A 19604-nucleotide genomic window follows, 5' to 3' on the forward strand; every position below is an offset into this window, starting at 1 on the left:
CTCTAAAACACAACAGGACAAGTGACTGAAACTTTAAAAAATCTCAAGGTGTCCTTTAATTCTTTGTAAAAGAACTCAATGAATAATTCAAAAAGGCATTCTGGTAAAGAGACCTCTTAATGAAAAAGCACATGATGTTTATACTCAGAAAATGCCAAGGCTATCCCTAGTCCTCAGAATACCAAATAATAATTCAAGTGGCTCAAGTATTTTCAGAAGGGCTTCAATGTACCCAGCTGCGTAGCCATCATTGCTAACAGAAGTTAGTTGTGTCTGATCTAACCTAACTGACCATCTATCTTTTACCTCTAATATATACATCCATTATTATAGAACTAGTATCACTCTGTTGTACTTATCTGATTGCACATCCATCTCCCATCATTTGCCTACAAGCAACCTCAGTTCAAGAATATATTTTTGTATTCGTAACTAAGATCTCACTGCCCAGGATGGCAGGATGGGAATTTGAGCATCTCTGGAACTCTGTGCTCATCACCTTCCTTCTGTGTGCTTCTCCTCAACCCCACTTCATCCATATAATTATTTTTTTTACAAGAATTCTTGAAGGAGCCACCATGTTTTTACATGATCGTGCTCTCCTACTCAAGCTGACAGATCCAGGATGGGTATCTGATACAAGCTATATCACTGTGTCCCTTTTCTAAATTTTTGGACTAGGGACTCTTTGCCACATGGACCAAAATGATAAGTGGGCTGGTGACAGACAAAATGATATGGGTAAAATCAGAAGTAAACAGAAAAACAAAATCATGGTGGCATTCACGTTACTGGTTCCAGTTATTCCTGAAGCCCAACCACTCCTAATGAGAGATGGCCCTTCCAACAGGTATCCTAATTCCAGATGGGGATCTGTCAACTGCAACTCACAGTATTAACTAATACAGACTGAATGAGTGAGTGAGTACATGCATTGGCAATCATTTCCCCCAAGGCAGATGATGTCATTTATTACAGAACGCTTTGCTCCCTTACTATACAGGCAGAATGCTACCTCAGAGTAAAAACAGATGTATAATTAGGATACAGATGGGATTTAGAAATGAAAACATGCCCAAGAAGTAGGTGAAAAGTGGCTGTAACCTGGAAATTACTGAGAGTTTTGTCTCTTACACTTTGTTCAAACATCTATGCTACCATCAAACCAAACTTATTTGCTTGAATGTGAGCAATTTGATGTTATTTTTCTTTTTGACTGGCTCTGTGATAACTCTAAGACACTGAGTGTTTAAAAATATCTTACATGTATTTCTTATGCAATATAATATCCAGACACTTAAATATTATAGTAAGACAGACTAGGTAAAACAACAACAACAACAAAAACAAAACAAAACAAAACAAAACAAAAATAATGCTTGGAATGGGAATTTGGCACCCCTGGGAAAGGAAACCAAGAGTCACTGCTTACCTGCAATGAACCAGACATTGTGCTTGAGCTGTCACAAAATTTATCTCATTTATAGTTGAGGAAATAAGCTTGGAGAGGTAAAAAACAAACAAACAAACAAACAAAAAACAAAAAAAACAAAAACAAAACAAACAAAAAAACTTGCCTAGCATGCGGCAGGGAGTGCAGGAGAAGTGGTATTTAAAACAGAGCTGCCTGCCTCTAAAACTCTTAATAAATACTTGAAGTGTGAGTCTGACCATATGAAAACCATCTTTGTGCACCATGGCTTCCCAAGTGCATGAAGGCCTAAGGAAGTAGAGAGGATAAAGAAGGAAGGGGAGGATTAAAATCATTACATGATCAGATTACTGGAAAAACTTAGGACTCAAAATTACTATCCAAAAATAAAATGTACTTTTAGGTACAGTTCACAACTTTTTCAATGAAGATTGTTCTTAAAGATTAGAACACCTGACAACTGTGTATCTGCTAGATACGGATTGTTTTTTTTTTGTTGTTGTTTTTTATTAATTTTATTTATTTATGATAGGCACACAGTGAGAGAGAGAGAGAGGCAGAGACACAGGCAGAGGGAGAAGCAGGCTCCATGCACCAGGAGCCCGATGTGGGATTCGATCCCGGGTCTCCAGGATCGCGCCCTGGGCCAAAGGCAGGCGCCAAACCGCTGCGCCACCCAGGGATCCCTAGATACGGATTGTTAAGAGAAATCAAATCTAAATAGCTGAAAGCATACTGACTGGCTCACAAGTTATTTTCTACAAAGTGGATCATTTTTCTCTAAGATTCAGGCACATTTCTCCAAAAAAATATTCCCTTCCAGGCTCATTTCTGCCAGAATGTTTTTCTCTGCATTCCAATTCTATCAACCAGAATGAGGAAAACGGTAACCTGGGTGGCCACCACAAGTGTATGCTCCAAAATTCCCAGGGGAATGTCTGCTAAGATACTGCAATTCATGCCACTACTCTTGCACAGGAGGAAATCAATGCAGAAGCCTAAGAATAAGAAATATAAGGGCTGGAAAGGTGAAGTAACCTTCCTAAGGTCATAAGCTAGTAAATACGAGCACTGCCATTCAAACCCAGACCAGCCTGACTCCCAAATCTACTGCCCTTCTCACTGTAGCACAGTTAAGTTTCCAAGCCTTGGTTTTGATCAGTAAGATCTGCAGACAAGGTCCCTGATCCTAGGGTCTTAAAGCACACCAAGAAGGCACAGAAGCATGCAAAAATTAACATCCTTGGTACAAGTGAATAAAGGCAGAAGATCACTACATATTGAAATAGAAAGAGCTTATGGCAATCATCTGGAGGGGTTGGGTGCACTGTCTGAGGTCATTGGGCTTTCCCACTACTCCACAACAAGAAAGCATAAATTCGGGCTCCAGGGAGAAGGCAGGCACACTGAGGGTGGTAGAGCTAGGTTTTGAAGACATCAAAACAACTAAAAGGTATTCTCTGGGAAGGGTTTAAAAGGAGAAAAGGTTGGAGATCATTTAAGGTTTTGAATTCTAGTATGAATTCTAACGTGATACAACAAGCAAAGGGGAGTTATTATAGGCTCAGGGATAGGGGAAGACATGATCAAAAGTGGATTTGAAGATTAGTCTGCCAGTAAGTAGTATATAGGAGAGACTAAAAGCAAATGGTTCTCTGTTAGTAGGGAGAAGATGAGAGAATACTGTTATGAGCTACCTAGCATATAAACACATCTGGTAAAAAGGGAGAGCTGTGTTGGATCCATGTCCTCCTCAGCTACTAAATCTTCCACCCAAACAAGTCTCAGCATGGATATCATCTGTGTCAACACATAAACTTTGCTGGTGAACTCCCAAAATATGTTGCACAATGCTCAGTTAGGCAAGTTTTTCAGGGCATCAATTATCCCTCTTAGTAACTGCCACCTGCCAGATATTGCAGGCTACTGCCATTTAACATGAAGACTAAGGCAGTGGGCTATTAGGCCCTTCCCATGTCCTATTAGCAAAGGAGAAAAGAAATAACTTGTTTTTAGTAACTACTTTCTCTATTACCACCATGAGTTTGGGCTTACTTGGTACCAAATCCTTGGCTGCTACCTTAAATACTTGGAGCCACCCATAGCTCCTGATAACTTTCTGGCTGATCACTTTTGTCTCTTAACTATATCTCAAATCCATATCTTTCCTTCATATATTTTACTCCAGATACTGTAGCTTATTGCTGGTTAATTAAACATTAAGTTCTTACTTACCTCAGAAATTTCTGCATATCCTATTCTCTCAGCCTCAAATATTCTTCCCCTCTTATTTATACAGCTAGTAACTTCTCATCGTTTGACTTCTAACTTAACTAGACCTCCAAAATCACATCTCCAAAATTTTCTCCATCACTGCATCTATTCCATTCAATCCATCCTGCCAACATCAGAAGTTGTACTTATTTATTATTTATAGTCCCTGTCCCCATTAGACTCTAAGTTTCTTGAAGATAGAAATTGTGTCTGCCACTCACCTCAGTTTACATATGTGACACTTCACTAGACACTTGGTAAGAGAGGTGAAAGACTTAGACCTTAGATTTAATCTAACACGTTCATTTCACAGATGAGGAAAACTAGGGCCAGAGAGGTTCAGTAATTTGTCCACATTCGCACAGCTAGTTGGAAGAATGTTAGAAATTGACAAAATGAAAAATGGAAATCATTAAGTGCTAAAAAGGATGTTGGAGGTGTGAGGTCATAGCAGATCAAGTTAGTCTTCTAAATAAGGAAGGGGACTCGGACCTGGCTATTGAGAGACAGGGCAGAATTGAAAAACACAGGGAACGAGCAAGACGTTTCAGTAGTGCTATTAATGAAGACAATACTAATAACCCACCACTGGAAAAATGAGAATACTGTATCAGTTTTGTAAGAGTAGGTTGTTTTCATGTTGATCTTTTCTTACTAACTCATCCTATGGTCTTAAAACGAAAGGGTAAATATGTAAGATTATGGGCACAGCCTCCGGCAGTAAATATAACAGAGTAACCCGAGAGGATTGTACTGAAATGGAAACAGTGACCTAGGCTTCATTAGCAACAAGCTCTAGCCCAGTGAGCCGTGGACCACTAAACAGACATCATTTATGAGTTGCAACACACCAGGATACAAACAGCTCATTATGGCTCTCCCAAGGTACCACAAACAAACCATCAATCTGACTTGGAATTACAAGTGACTGGGAAGTGAGAGGAGGGGGAAAAAAAGAAAAGAAAAGAAATGATCACTGAGCCTTAGCACTTCGGGATAAAGTCCTTATCCTTCTGGTCATCTCTCAACTGTGAAGTGTGTGGGAAAAACTTTTATCACATCAATGGCCCTGTTAAGGGTCAACTCTCATTGCAACAACACATGAGGAACATATAAAAAATGAGTTTGCCTGGCCCTTGTCCTACCTTCTCTTCCATGGTTAAATCAAGAGAATTCAACCTCCAATTTCTCCTTCCAGCCAGCAGTCACCCAAGCTCCCGGGTGTGGAGTTTGATCTTTTCATATCACAGCAGAGCACTTTTATAACTTCTGCCCTACAGAACCTTCTCAACACACAGATGATCTATTCTATTGCTGAAGTGAAAGAATAGAGAACAAGCTTGATTATCCTATCCTCCCGGGTCTAGAGTTGGTTGAAACATTCTGTATAAACCTGGAGTCTACAGGGTCTGCCTAATGAGGAAGTGTGTGCACTTGTGCACAAGCATGAGGCCTGGAGGTATGCAAGTGGCTAAGGGGATAATGTGCGAGTAGAGGATATACATATGGATAAGTGCAAGAATCTCATTGAATGTTCCCCCTAACCCAAGACACCATCATCTTTTCTAGGACTCTTCAAAAGCCTGGTTTCCTTGTATCCTGACCAATATATTTCCTGAAGAATCACCGAAAGGATCCCAGTATATAAGTGGGCTATGCCATTTGCCTGATCAAACCTTTGATGACAAATGGTTTGGTAACTTTATTACACCTAGGATGGATTTCTAAGGCCTATCCATGTTTTCTGCCAATCTCTCTAGTCTTTCCTTTGGAAACACCACTGGCTTTAGCCATTCTGGCTTTTTTCCATTTCTCAAAAGGATCATAACCTTTCCCCCCCCTCAGGGTCTTTGCACATGCTGTTGCCTGGGTCTGGAGCACTCTTATCTCCACTCTTACCAACTAATTCTTACTCACTGTCCACAGCTGAAATGTCACCTTCTCATAGACACATTACATGCCTACCCCCAACTCAATTAGTTCTGCCAATTAATATGCTATCCTAATAACCTCTACTTTTCCAGAAGACATTTATTACAGTTTAAAATTTTATAGATAAGTATATGATTTATGTCTGTGTTCCTCACTAGACTGTAAATTCCATGAAGAAATGGGTGGTAGCTATTTACTTCATTGGTGAATCCACAGCACTTAACATAGTTCCCAGCTAATAACATTTAAGTAGTCAAAAATATTTGTTAAGCAAGTTTATCTATATCTAAGTCTTCTCTTACTGAGGTCATTCTAATCCCAAAATAATAATCATCTTTCAACTCATCTCCTTCACACCTTTTGGGTATCTCTACCCTTCATATCCCCAAAGTCTCCATTTCCCCCTAATTGACATTCATCAGTCAATACCCAAACTTTTCATTTTATCTCCCTGAACTCCATCCCATGTATGCCACATGCAATTAATCTCGCCTTTTAACCCTAACTATGTCTCAAGGGATAATTCTATACTATGGCAGGTACCCTCCCCCTCTTTCACTGAAACCTAAGATTTCCCTAATAACTGTACCCTAGTGAGTCCACTTCAATAAAGGTCTCTTCTCCCCTTCTAATTGTCTCCATTTGCATGAGGGTAAGTAGGCAAAGAATCAATGTTTTCCTTATTCCCTAATGCTGCTACCACCTTCAAATAGTAAAAATATATTTATTAAGCAATTTCTAGGTACCACACTCTGTGATAAGTGCTTATATTGTTGTCAAATGTAATCTTCTCACACAATTAGTCTAGTTTCATAGATAAAGGATAGACCTGGTCCACAGTGAAGAAAGATACTAAAGTATCTCAGGAAGTAGGGATAAGAGCTCCTGACAGAACTCAGTAACAGCCCTGAATTTGGAAGGAAGAGGTTGGGACAGCAACAACTGAAAAAATTAATGTTTTCATTCATTCATTCATTCATCCATTCATTCAACAAATATGCACATACCATGTGCCAGGCACTGACCTATATATACTGAAATTATAATGGTAAAGAAAACAGTTGTGGCTTCTACCCTGTAAATAGGGATTTTACAACCAAACACACAATTACGACAGAGAGTGCTAAATGCTCTAATAGATATAGGTTGCCTTGGGAGAATAAAGTGGGAGAACAGAGAAACTATGTTCTGCAGATCCAGTTGGGGATGGTATGTTTCATTGGCAAGCCACAATTATGGGACCTAATGGTAGCCCATATCAAGTCAGTAAGTTTTTTTGAATTTTATTTCCCTACAAACTTACCCCTTCAAGCTACCTAAGGTTACATTTACAACAAGAATTTATCATCCAAATATTAACAGTAACAGCAGCCTTTGTCTCAACATTTGAAGATCACAGTAGTGTCCTGCTTTAACTACTTCTAAAGTTTTTTATCCATTTGTTCACTGCTATGTGATCCAAACCCAGAGGACTCCCTCGCACCAGAGACTGACTGCATAGATCTATAAAAGAGATAGAGAGAAGCACAACAGAATATCTTGAGAATAAACTCATAAATATGCCATCTGATGATACCTTAAAGTCGGAATAACTTGCAGCATAGTTGAATAAACTTTAAACTACTGTTAACAAGAGAGAGAGAAAGTAACTTTATATGTTAACTGGTTTGTATAAGAGTGTGCATGTGTGTGGAAGCGTGTGTAGGAAGAGGGTAGAGGTAGAGAAGTAAGTGTATGTGTACTGGTTTGAACAGAAGAAAAAGCACACCTCATTTGAGTCAATGAAAAAAAATCAGTGTGGTTCACTTATAAGACATGGATCAGGGAAGATATGGCTGGAGAGGGAATTATATACAGTCTTGGAACTCTATCCAAAGACAAGGAGGACCCACTGAAGCATTTTAAGCAAAGAAATAACACAATCCAATTTGTGTTTCAGAAAGCCCACTCTGTTGCTGTGAGGAGAATGGACTGAACTCCACCTCACCCCTCCAGGTCAATAGCAATTTAAAGCACTGGGGAGTCCCAGGGCTCCTGTGGCCGCTAGAGCAACAAGAGAGTTTGCAGTGAATCTGGGGCAAATTCCGGATGCAGCAGCACCAAAGAGCATACAGGCTCGGCCACTGTATGGAGAGTAATGGATGTTGTGCCAGTGCTGAATGTTCACAAACCTGACCCCTGGCATAAAGACTTCTCCACACAACAAGAAGAAAACAGTGCCAAGCTTCAATCCCCCTGCTAGGAAGCCAACACACTGGTTCTCTTGCCACCTTCTTGGGTTGCTGGGCTGTTAAACCAGTTTACATAAAGAGCCCCTCACCTCACTACAGCAGGGGTTCCAAAGAAAATCAACCGATTCTATTTATGGGTAAGCAGTTACTATGAGCAGAATGAGTAAAATGGGAAAAACAACAATATGGGACCTACTAAAACATTCTGCAATAGGAAAGATGGAGAAGGTATCCCTTAAGATGTAGATGAAGAGTACACCTGTGGAAAAAAGTTCCCTTTCAGGATAGAAAGAATTGGCTCTGTATTCTCAAGAAATGTAGACAAATGTAGGTTTGAAAAAGAAATGAAAAATAATACAGGACATTGGACTCTGATGAAGAGAGATAGGCTGAGAAAAAAAACCAGAAATATAGAGGACCTAGATGCAATGAACAAATATATAAGAATATAAAAATGTAATTCAAATAAAAATCATAATCAGAAGCCATGAAGGACAGAACTGATAATGAAGAAAAATAAAAATAAATCAGTGTTTAAAGAAAAAGCTCAAGAAGCTCTCAAAAATTGCAAAGAAAATTAAAATATCAGACACAAGATCTTAGCTATGGGAAGAATGAAGACCTAGTTAAGATAATAGGTGTTCCTGAAGATAAAAAAGCAAATGAAAAGAATAATCTTTTCTGAAGTGAGAATAGACCTAAGTCTCCAGATCCAAAGGGCTCAAAAGTACTAGGAGAAAAAATTATCAGGATATACCTTTACCAATACCGGTTAAATATGTTATTTTAAAAAAAGAAGAAGAAGGGAGAGGTGGAGAGAGCCTAACTTCTCTGATACTGGACTTTCCTATAATGCTCACAGATGCAACGGAACAATACTAGGAACCTTATAAGATTGATTTGTGACCCAAGAATTCATTATCTAAACAGGATGCCATTTGCATATGAAGGCAACTAAATCAAAAGCTATTTTTCAAGTATCTAAGAGCTCTGAAGATATGCCAACATGCAGCTTTTCTGGAAAAAAACATTACTCCAAGATGTACTCATCTGACTGAAAAAATAAATCAAAATAAAGAATCCCAGAATGAAAGGTTATAAATTTAAGGTACTGGCAGATCAACACAAAACAAGTTACATACAGAATTAAGTCCAAAATATTATAAACTGGACTATAAAGCAATGTGAACATCAAGAATAATTTTTAAAGGGATGCCTGGTGGCTCAGCAATTGAGGGTCTGAGCTTCAGCTCAGGTGGTGATCCCAGAGTCCCAAGATGGATCCCACAACAGGCTCCCTGCATGGAGCCCAATTCTCCCTCTGCCTGTGTTTCTGCCTCTCTCTCTGTGTCTTTCATGAATAAATAAATGAACTCTTTATTTTTTTAAAAGGTTTATTTATTTATTTATTTATTTATTTTCATTCATTCATTCATTCACGATAGACATAGAGAGAGAGAGAGGCAGAGACACAGGAGGAGGGAGAAGCAGGCTCCATGCCAGGAGCCCAACGTGGGACTCGATCCCGGGACTCCAGGGTCACGCCCTGGGTCAAAGGCAGGTGCTAAACCACTGAGCCACCCAGGGATCCCCAAATGAAATCTTTAAAAATAAAAAAAGAAGAATTTTTAAAGAAAATGCTTAAGATTTTTCAAATTCAATAGCATTACTACGGTATGAATTTTTAAATCCTAGATCATATAAACAAAATCCAGAGAGAAGATACAGAGAACCAAGAGTATGCTTATTCCTCATCTTACAGAAGAGGCAATTAGTATATGCTGTTTCACTTTTGACGCTAAAAAGTAGAGATGGAGTCAAACCCCAATTTTTTTTTTTTTAGATTTTTAAAAAAATTTACTCATGAGAGACAGAGAGAGAGAGAGAGAGGCAGAGAGGCAGAGACACAGGCAGAGGGAGAAGCAGGCACCATGCAGGGACCCGGACGTGGGACTCGATCCCGGGTCTCCAGGATCATGCTCTGGGCTGAAGGTGGCACTAAACCGCTGAGCCACCCGGGCTGCCCATGTATACCTTTAAAAAAAAAAAACACTAAATACTATAATTTAAATCATCTCACCTCAATAAATAAATAAATAAATAAATAAATAAATAAATAATCTCACCTCTATCCCTTGTCCTCATGGACCAATTTCCACTTCCATGAATCTTTCCTTTCCTATCTCCCATGAAATTAATATCTTGGTTGAGAACTAATAAGGTCATCCAAACTAAGAGTACTTTACTTTTCTCAACTCAACAGCCACCACCTCCGCTCCACATCACAAGCACACTCACATTCTGGATCTCATTACGAGACACTCATTGTTCCAACCACAAGATCTCAAATTTGGTACTTCAATTCTGACTTCCCATCTCTCTCTTTCTCCATTCCCAACAACCATTTCATCGAATTAGCCCCCATTAACACTCGTGAGAGTGAAGCCCTCCTAAATAATCCAGTTCATTAACCAACCCCTTTCTAGCTGCCCCAACTCAGTCTAGACAAGGTTCTGTCAGTCAATCGAATGAAATATCTGTCCCCTCTAGCTACTGCCCTGCATTTCTCCCTCTTTTAGCTGTAAAAAATCTTGAATAAGTGATCTATATTCACTCCTCCCCTTCCTCCCTCCTCAATACCCACTTTTTCCTAATTTAACCCCTTGCAATTTGGCATCCTTCCCTCCCTAATATTAAAACTACATTTTAGAAGATTTCCAATGACCTTAAAAATTGTGATTAAATCTTTGCAGTTATTCTCATTTCAGTCTCTTGTCATTCATTCAATAACTACTATATGTTAAAACTGGTCCCAAGAATTCCAAAATAAGTAACACTATCCCCATCCTTCAGAGGCTGAGAATCTCTCAGGTGAGATAAGCATATATAAACCAGGAACAGTGGTAAGTACCAGAGATAGCTCCACAGAGGCATGCAGAGTTGAGGCAAAGGCACAGTCTTAAAATGGAGTCCCCTGGCTCAGGGTTTATTGTCGTGGCAGAGCTTCTTCCCAACTCACACACATCCCTTTCTGCCACCTTCTGTCTTTGGATCCCTTGCCTCCTCCATTTTCTGACATGTGGACTTTTCTCATAATTTAGGTCCAAACTCTCTGTTCTTCTCACATCACACATTTTCCCTTACAGATCTGATACATCCCCAGGGCACCCAAAAACAAGACTCAAAATTGGAGTCTAGAGCTCCTGCCTCTCATCTGACCTCCTGGGTCTTTAAGTGTTTTTCTCTTGGAAAACTCACCTCAAACTCACCAGCATTTCTAGCCCATTTCTCTATCACTGTTAATAGAACCCCCATTCTCTCATTACACAGATTCAAAACAGAAGTTAATCTACTCTATTTCCCCCTTCATCCAACCAAGTACTTAGATGACCCCCAATTTCTACCCACGTCTTCTCAAAAATCATGTTCATTTATAGTTCCTACCTTCTACTATGGTTATGTATAGACTTTCTTCTTTTTTCCTAGTGAATTTGATCATCCTTAAAAGATAAGAATTTATTTTTTTGTGTCTCTTACAGCATCCAGCATAATACATTCGATATAACAGTGAGTTACTGTTAACTGTTATTAAATATGTTATTGAAGATGCCTTACAACAATTCTGTGGGGGCTTGAAAAGCCATGGAAAGAAACTATATCTTGCCTGGGATGTGGGCAAAGCCAGACATTGAGTCATGAACCACAAGGACAAAAAAGATCCCTCAGTCTTACCTCCTATGTTATATGGGGGGCTATCCTAACCACCCTCCCCTGTTCACACCAATGTGACCACTCATCAACTTTGATACCTTTAGGATGAGGGTGCTTCAGGTTAGCACTCAGGCAATCTGCCCAACAGATAGCAAACTGAAATTGGGTGGTGAAGCAGAATTCCAGAAAACAGGCTTTTATCAAGTCCTTACAATCAGGTTCACAGCAGAGAACTGAAATGGGAGATGCATTTTCCCATTCCCTCATGCAGAATGCAAATGAGAATACTTTTCAGCCTCAGATATAAACAGTTCCCACTCTCAACCAAAAACCTCCATCCCTATAGTATTTAAAAAACAGAAAAGTGGTTGTGAGAAAACCCTCACCCTAGGGAACAGCTTGTCACCAACTGAAGGCTAGACTGAAATGAGGCATCTAGTTCAAAATCAAAATACTGCTATGAAAAGACTCCACTCCTAAACATAGGAGCTAGCTACGGCACCACCTCTAGGAGTATGTACTTGCTGATTCATGCCAAAAATTTTTACTGAAATTGGAACAATTGACAGTAAAGGGAGTTTTAAACAATTCTTTGGGCTCATCAATTATAAAAGGAGAGCTGAGAGAAAATGTGGTTGGTTTTATTTGACTCATGTCCACCTAACTTCCACTGTTCACTTCTGCTTAATGTCCCAAAGCACTATTCCAAGCCCAAGCTGAAATTACATTTCTGGGTTAATAACAAGCACAAGAAAATAAATCACGTCTGCCCTATGAGTGAACCCAAACCAAAAGCTGCCAGAGAGGAATTTGTGAGTTGAGTTTAGAGGCAACTTTAATTCTGAAGGAAATGAACCTTTAAAAAGAAAATTCAAATAATAATCTGTGTAGACAAAACATCAATCTACACTGGTTTAATTAATTTGGGAGCATTTATAAATTTTTTTTTCTTAAGTGGATACCTGCCAGAGCAGAACTTCTCTCATAAGATGGCTTGGGGCCAAATATGGTAATAGTAAAAACATTTGTGCTCAGGCTTCACCAAATCCTTAGGTTTATTTCCATTTTCCTAAAGGAACATCCAACTACTCAGGCTTATCTCTATAACAAAATTCCTATAAAAAGTAAACCATTTGCCCAAATCCCAAGACCAATTTCTTTCTTCTACCTGGGCTTCAGTTCATCCAGAAGAATGATACCTTTTGAAGGTACAAACTAATACTGTTCCTGATGGACATGTCAGGTGAGAAGACTAGATTAGAACACAGTTTCGTCCACAACTGATGTGGCAACCACATTAGAACAAGGCCAACATGCTTTCTTCTAGTGAGACAAACCCAAGGCCCCCTGTATAGACAAGTCTATCCCTTTACCAGCCCAGATCAGAGTCTTCAAGTCTATCCCTTTACCAGCCCAGATCAGAGAGGATACTCCTACATAGTAGCAGCAGTGGTAATACCTACAGAACCTAACTTCTTACTTAAAGGAGTGCTGTCCAAAAATATATCATGAGATACACAGATTTAATTTAAAATTTTCTGGTAGCACTTAAACAAAAGAAAGGGAAACAGATGAAATCAATTTTAATATAATATTTTAACTCACTATATCCAAAATGCTATCATTTAGGTATCTAAACCAATATTTAAAACATTATTAGTAAGACATTTTTGCTTTTGTTTTTCATACTAAGTCTTATTCAAATTCAGGTATTTTAGAACATAAAGACTCCTAACTCGGGGAAACGAACTAGGGGTGGTGGAAGGGGAGGAGGGCGGGGGGTGGGGGGGAATGGGTGACGGGCACTGAGGTGGACACTTGATGGGATGAGCACTGGGTGTTTTTCTGTATGTTGGTAAATTGAACACCAATAAAAATTAATTAAAAAAAAAAAAAACAAATTCAGGTATTTTACAGCTGTGGCACATCTCAATTTGGCCTGTCACATTTCAGATACTCAACAGTAAAATGCGGCTCATGTCTACCATATCAAACAGCACGGATCTGGAATGTTTTACGTAAGTGCAATTTTCAGTTGTAATTGTAATTTACAATTACAATTAAATGTAATTTAACCTATATGATAAATGAAAGGCTCAAAAGGTTTTTTTATTATACCACTTATTCCCCTAATATCCCAGTAAAGTAACTAAGAGATGTTAGAGTTCTATGGATAGCAAAAGAAAGCCTTCTGAAGAAAAGGAAGCTGATTCATTTATCCCAAATCAAACCATGAAGAGGCTCAGAAAAAATTTCTGGTTATCTTAAAGCCCAGAACTTGCTACTAAAGACCAAACCTTCTCTGTATGCATATTTATAAAACAACATAGTATCAGGCTCCTCTCATTATAAACTAATATAGTGCTGTATGTTAACTACACTAGAATTAAAATAAAAAACTTAATTTAAAAAATAGGTGAAATTCATAATCTCCTTTATTTCAAATTGATATCTAGTTTCTTCAGCTATATAATTCCATCCATTTTTTTTAAAGATTTTATTTATTTATTCATAGAGACAGAGAGGCAGAGACACAGGCAAAGGGAGAAGCAGGCATCATACAGAGAGCCTGACATGGGACTCGATTCTGGGTCTCCAGGATCACGCCCTGGGCTGCAGGCGGTGCTCAACTGCTGCGCCACCCGGGCTGCCCAATTCCATCCATTCTTTTTCAGATACCTGGCAACTTCATTTCCTCTCCTAGTAGACTACTCCAACCTCCTTTTACTATTGTGTCAAAACCCAGACCAAACACTCAAGTGCTTCAGCTCTTGCTGCAAATTGTAGGGGGAAGTCTGAACAAAATTGCAATAAGGTTCTTGGATATGGTGAAAAAAAATCACCTGCCCGAATATAAAATATTCACTCAATATTGACTTCTAATTTCAAAATAATTAGGAAAATTTCTAAAATAGAAAAAAAAACAATAAATCACCACATCCTTAAATAATAAAATTGTAAATTGAACACTGTCTACTTAAAAGATTCAAAATCCTTAAAAAAATAAAAAGGAACCTGCAGAGTCAATTTGTATAGAAAAAGACCACAGATTTGAGCACAGACCCAGGGTTCAACAAGCCTAGATTCAAACCCTAACCCAACCATTATGTGCCTTGAGTAAACTGTTTAACCCTTCTGAATATCCATTACTATCTGTAAAAAGGATATTTAATAAACTCTACCCTTGATTCAGTTATCACAAAGATTACACAAAACAAAACATTGTAATTAGCACAGTATTTGGTTACTAACAAACACTAGTTAACTCCCAGCTCCATTCATTTCTTTAATTTGTATAAAGCAGAAAATAGTAATCTGAATTTATAGCTCTGATATCAGTATCTGACTCCCATTTTTCTTTCTATTCTTCTCAGACTGAGGTGAGGGCTGGGAAGGTGAACAGTTCAGCTGTATGCTACTGAGAACAAAGGTGTGTAGAGAGCTCTAGTAACTGTATTATCAACAACAGTTCAGTAACCCTATACCTCGGTATTTCCCTCACCTCAAGCATATAATAATGCCAAAATTAACATGGTGAACATTATCTCTGAGGCATGAACATACAGTGTAGTAAGGGAACCCAGAGAAGAATATGTAGCTCAGCCTGAAGAGAGGTCACAGAAAGCTCCCAGAAGGAGGGAACCATGAGACTTGAGCCAGGCAGGCAAAATTGGTGAGGACAACAGGCAGAGGAGTAGGGAAGGGAAATCTGTGGGAGAGGAATGATGTGAGTGAAGACATAAGATGTAGTAGATATGGGAGAACTGGAGGCAGTTCTTGTTGCTGGAATATAAAGCGCTGTTAGATGCATGAGAATACCGGAGAAGCCAACAAGGCTGAGACCTGAAGGAATTCATATAGCAGAGAAAGGACCTAGGACTTGATCCTGTTAGTAATGGGGATAGCAAAAACAAGGCTGGAACAACAAGGCCACTAGAAATCAAAGAATCGGCATGACCGAAAAAGAGGAAGGAAACCTATGGTAGGAAATCAAAGACTGAGAATCATTTTAAATGACAGCAGATCAAAAGAAATAAATATTGTCATACTGAACTTCTCTAGAAATCTGTTATCCTTTCTAGAAAATACAAAAGTACATGGAGAAAGAGACATACGGTATTTATTAAATGTCCTGGAGCAAGAAATTTTGATAAAATATCACTTCACTGGGAGAGCTTTCCCAAGATTGCACCTTCCTAATTAATATCAAAGCAGAAAATAGAGTACAGCATCAAAGAAATCATTTAATCTTCATTGGCATCAGAAGCCTAGTACCATGTACAACAAAGAGCCACTCTCCCACAGAGCAAAGAGAGATTAGAATAGGGCCAAGTTCCTAACAAGCATCTTATCCTGTCCAAAACCACTCTAAGGATCATTAAAAAGAGAAAAATTTAAATCTTTCCAGTTCTCTCATGTAATGAACTTCATAGTAATTTTTTTGAATTGAAAAGAAAAATGGCATCTGAAAAAATCTACCAGAGAAACAGCAAAAGCTAAGGAGAAGAGAGAATATGACAGAAAAAGCAGAGTATTGGGAGTGAAGTCCTAGGATCAAGACACCAAGAAGAAATTCCAGGGAAACTCAGTACTAAGTATTAAAAAGGATAAGCTGGGGATGCCTGGGTGGCTCAGCGGTTAAATGCCTGCCCTTGGCCCAGGGAGTGATCCTGCGGTCCCAGGATCGAGTTCCACATCAGGTTACCTGCATGGAACTTGCTTCTCTCTCTGCTTGTGTCTCTGCCTCTCTCTGTGTCTTTCATGTATAAATAAATAAAATCTTTAAAAAAAAAAAAGGACAAGTTGGGGATTAAAATCAGAAATGTGTGCCATTCTAGGAAATCATGTTACTAAAGTTTTAAACCCTTTTAATCTTTTCTATTATTAGTGTACAGCTCTAAAGGGTACTCTAAATAATTAGCTCCTACAAATAAGGGAAAGCAATTTGGAGATTCTAAAGAATATCAGGTAGTAATGGCAGCAATCCAACATTAAGACTTCTTTGCTGGGCAAAAATCTCTCACTGGTGCTAAAGTTTCTTTTTTTTTTTTTCTTTTTTTTTTTTTTTTAAGATTTTATTTACTTATTTCAGAGAAAAAGAGAGAAAGCACAAGTGGTGGAGAGGGAGAGGAAGGCTGCCCATGGAGCAGGGAGCCCAATGAAGGACTTGATCCCAAGACCCTGGGATCACGACCTGCGACAAAGGCACCCACTTAACCAACAGTCACCCAGGCGCCCCTGAAGTTTCTTCCTTATAACATTAATTTATTCTTAGGTTTCCATATTAAATCATCAAGTTCTCTCAAAAAGGCTTAGTTCTTAGTCACTTAATCAGTTCTTAATTGTTTCCACTTTCAGTTAGATAAATAGATATAAACAGAAATTAGAACCAAATGTCTGCATAAAATCACTTAACTTTCAAAAATAAGTGGAAAATCTGCCTAAGACAACATCAGACACTTCCAAGAGGTTGTAAAATTAAACAAGACTAATGTCTGAGCCTGAAAAATCTGTTCTTGTCCAATGTACAAAAAGGGATACAAAAAAGGAAAAAGAAGTGTAGAGGGGTGTCATAAAAAGTATGTCATCAAGGCTGTCTGCCCAACCCTTTGCATAACTATAGGACATGGCAATAATATGAGATGGATTTCTGTCCATGAATAAGCTCTGAACTCTCGTAGTCTGTATAAGTCTTATTTTCATTTTTTAGTTGAAAGAAGAGTATTTTAATAGCCTTTTCATATAATTATGATTATTCTTTGATACTACATCAAAACTTAAGTTGCAGTGGTTTTTTTCCAGCTTTACTAGATATATTTGACACATAATATTGTATAAGTTTAAAGTATAAATACAATGTGATGACTTGATACACATTTATAATGTGTGTAGCAAAATGATTACTACAACAAGATTAGTTAACACACCATTACTAAGCATAAACCATTTCTCTGTAAGTGTGGTGAGAACATTTATATTTTCATAGTTAATTATGTTCTTTTCCTCTCAAATATGTGTTAAGTATCTACTATATCCTACACAATGTGCTGTTTTTCCCAGACCTCAGAGTCTGTCAGTAATTGCTCTTCTTTCGTATCTGCCATAGTACCTTAGCATAGTGCTGAAGTGCTGAGTTCAGAGCACCAGCCCAATAACCTGTGAAAATATTTTTCTTTAAATGAGCAGAGAAGAACATTTGGGGTTAGCACTATCCCCAATGATATAACACAGAGACCCTTGTAAAAGGTGTCTACTTGAAAAACAGCCTGCCTCTCCTTACCAATCCATGCCCCGTTCTGCTTAATTTACCACAGTGTGCATACCTGTCCACTGAGGGGGACAGCGGCAGTTGTAAGTATTAACCCCATCCACACAAACCCCTCCATTCTGACACTTGTGGTTAGGGCAGTCATCAATATTCCGCTCACAGGTGATCCCTTCAAAACCTGGATAGAGAAGAACAAGAGAAAATAATGAATTCTCATGCAGAAGTAAGTGATCAGCTCTTCCACAGAACATGGTCATCAGAACAGACCTACTTCATTGTTTCAGTTCAGTAGCCAGCAGCCAGTCAACCCAGGACTCAGCATACAAAAAAATCCCCCAATCTTCTGTCTTATCTTGCCTTGAGAGATGCTAGACAGTTAAAAGTGACTCGTTATGCCAATAACACGCCTTCATAGTTACATCACAAGTATTTCAAAGTGTTTTTGTGAAATAAAATCCCAGTGAAGAAAAATGTCTACTTAGACAACTATTCACTGGTTCTTAAAAAGGGAAGGGGGAGGATATTAGATTTTCCCCAGCTCCGTGCTAGATGAATGAGGAGAATAGGGGTGCCTGGGTGGCTCAGCGGGTTAAGCATCTACTTTCGGCTCAGGTCATGATCTCGGGGGGCCTGGGATCAAGCCCTCCGTTGTGCTCCCTGCTCAGCAGGGAGCCTGCTTCTCCCTCTCCTCTGCCCCTACCCTTTGCTTGTGCTGTCTCTCTCTCTCTCTCTCTCTCTCGTTTTGTCAAATAAAGAAATAAAATATATTTTTTTTAATGAGGAGAACAGATAAAAGATCACCTAATTAAATTTAAAATAATTTACTTTATTCTTAGGATGCTTGGGAAAACTAAGTGGGGGTGCAGAACATGAAAAAAATATTGAGCTCACAGTCTGAAGATATGGATCAAGTTCCAATCTGACTACCTATAAGCTATTTAACACATACTAAATTACAAACTCTGAATTAGCTTCCTCATCTGTAAAATGAGGCTGATTCCACCTGCCCAACCTGTCTTTCTAGGTTGTTGTAAGTGCCATATCATGAGTAAAATATATTTATATTATAAATATAAAAACGTATCCGAAAATGGGGTGGCATTATTATTAATTAAACTTACCAAACCTTCAAATTCTTTATCCCTCTCTCCACATTTAAAGCATTACTTCCTTCTTTTAATTTTTCCCTTTAATAAAAAAATGAAACCAGCACACCAAACTTCAACTTAACTACCCATAGTGTGTTTCTCTGTAATTTATATACTGAGCTTTTCCTTTCTTTCTCCTTGCTACCAAATTCCACAGCTAGTGAAATAGAAGACTACCAGCTTTTTTTTTTAGATTTTATTTATTCACAAGAGACACACAGAGAGAGAGGCAGAGGTATAGGCAGAGGGAAAAGCAGGCTCCCCCACAGGGAACCCGATGCAGGACTCGATCCCAGGACCCCGGGATCATGCCCTGAGCTGAAGGCAGATGCTCAATCACTGAGCTGTCCAAGCATCCCAAGACTACCAGCTTTAAAACTGAATGTTCAACTGAACATTCCCATTTGAAATACAGTATGACTAAGTATTTGGCTCTTCAAAATGTCCCTGAAGGTTTTTCTTCTCTCACTTAAAACACTTATTGGGTCTTATGCTAAGCAATGGGGATATAACTGTGAGTAAAAAAGACAGAATGTCCCTGCTTTGGAGGTATTTACAGCCTGGTGAATGGGACAGATACCAATCACACCCTGCTTTATTCATTCCTA

At 38.7% G+C, this 19604-nt stretch overlaps 1 protein-coding gene and 1 pseudogene across 1 annotated transcript in view; one reads left to right on the forward strand and one right to left on the reverse strand.

Moving 5' to 3' along the window:
* NOTCH2 (notch receptor 2) overlaps positions 1–19604 on the reverse strand; it is a 165122-nt gene that overhangs the window by 59001 nt on the left and 86517 nt on the right. The window contains exon 5 of the mRNA XM_041754312.1: positions 17904–18026. Coding sequence (XP_041610246.1) covers positions 17904–18026 — 123 coding nt within the window. The remainder of the gene's footprint in view (positions 1–17903; positions 18027–19604) is intronic.
* Positions 6850–7208, forward strand: LOC121490556 (annotated as a pseudogene).

The sequence above is a fragment of the Vulpes lagopus genome, chromosome 5, assembly GCF_018345385.1.
Source record: "Vulpes lagopus strain Blue_001 chromosome 5, ASM1834538v1, whole genome shotgun sequence".
Classification (NCBI taxonomy): domain Eukaryota; kingdom Metazoa; phylum Chordata; class Mammalia; order Carnivora; family Canidae; genus Vulpes; species Vulpes lagopus.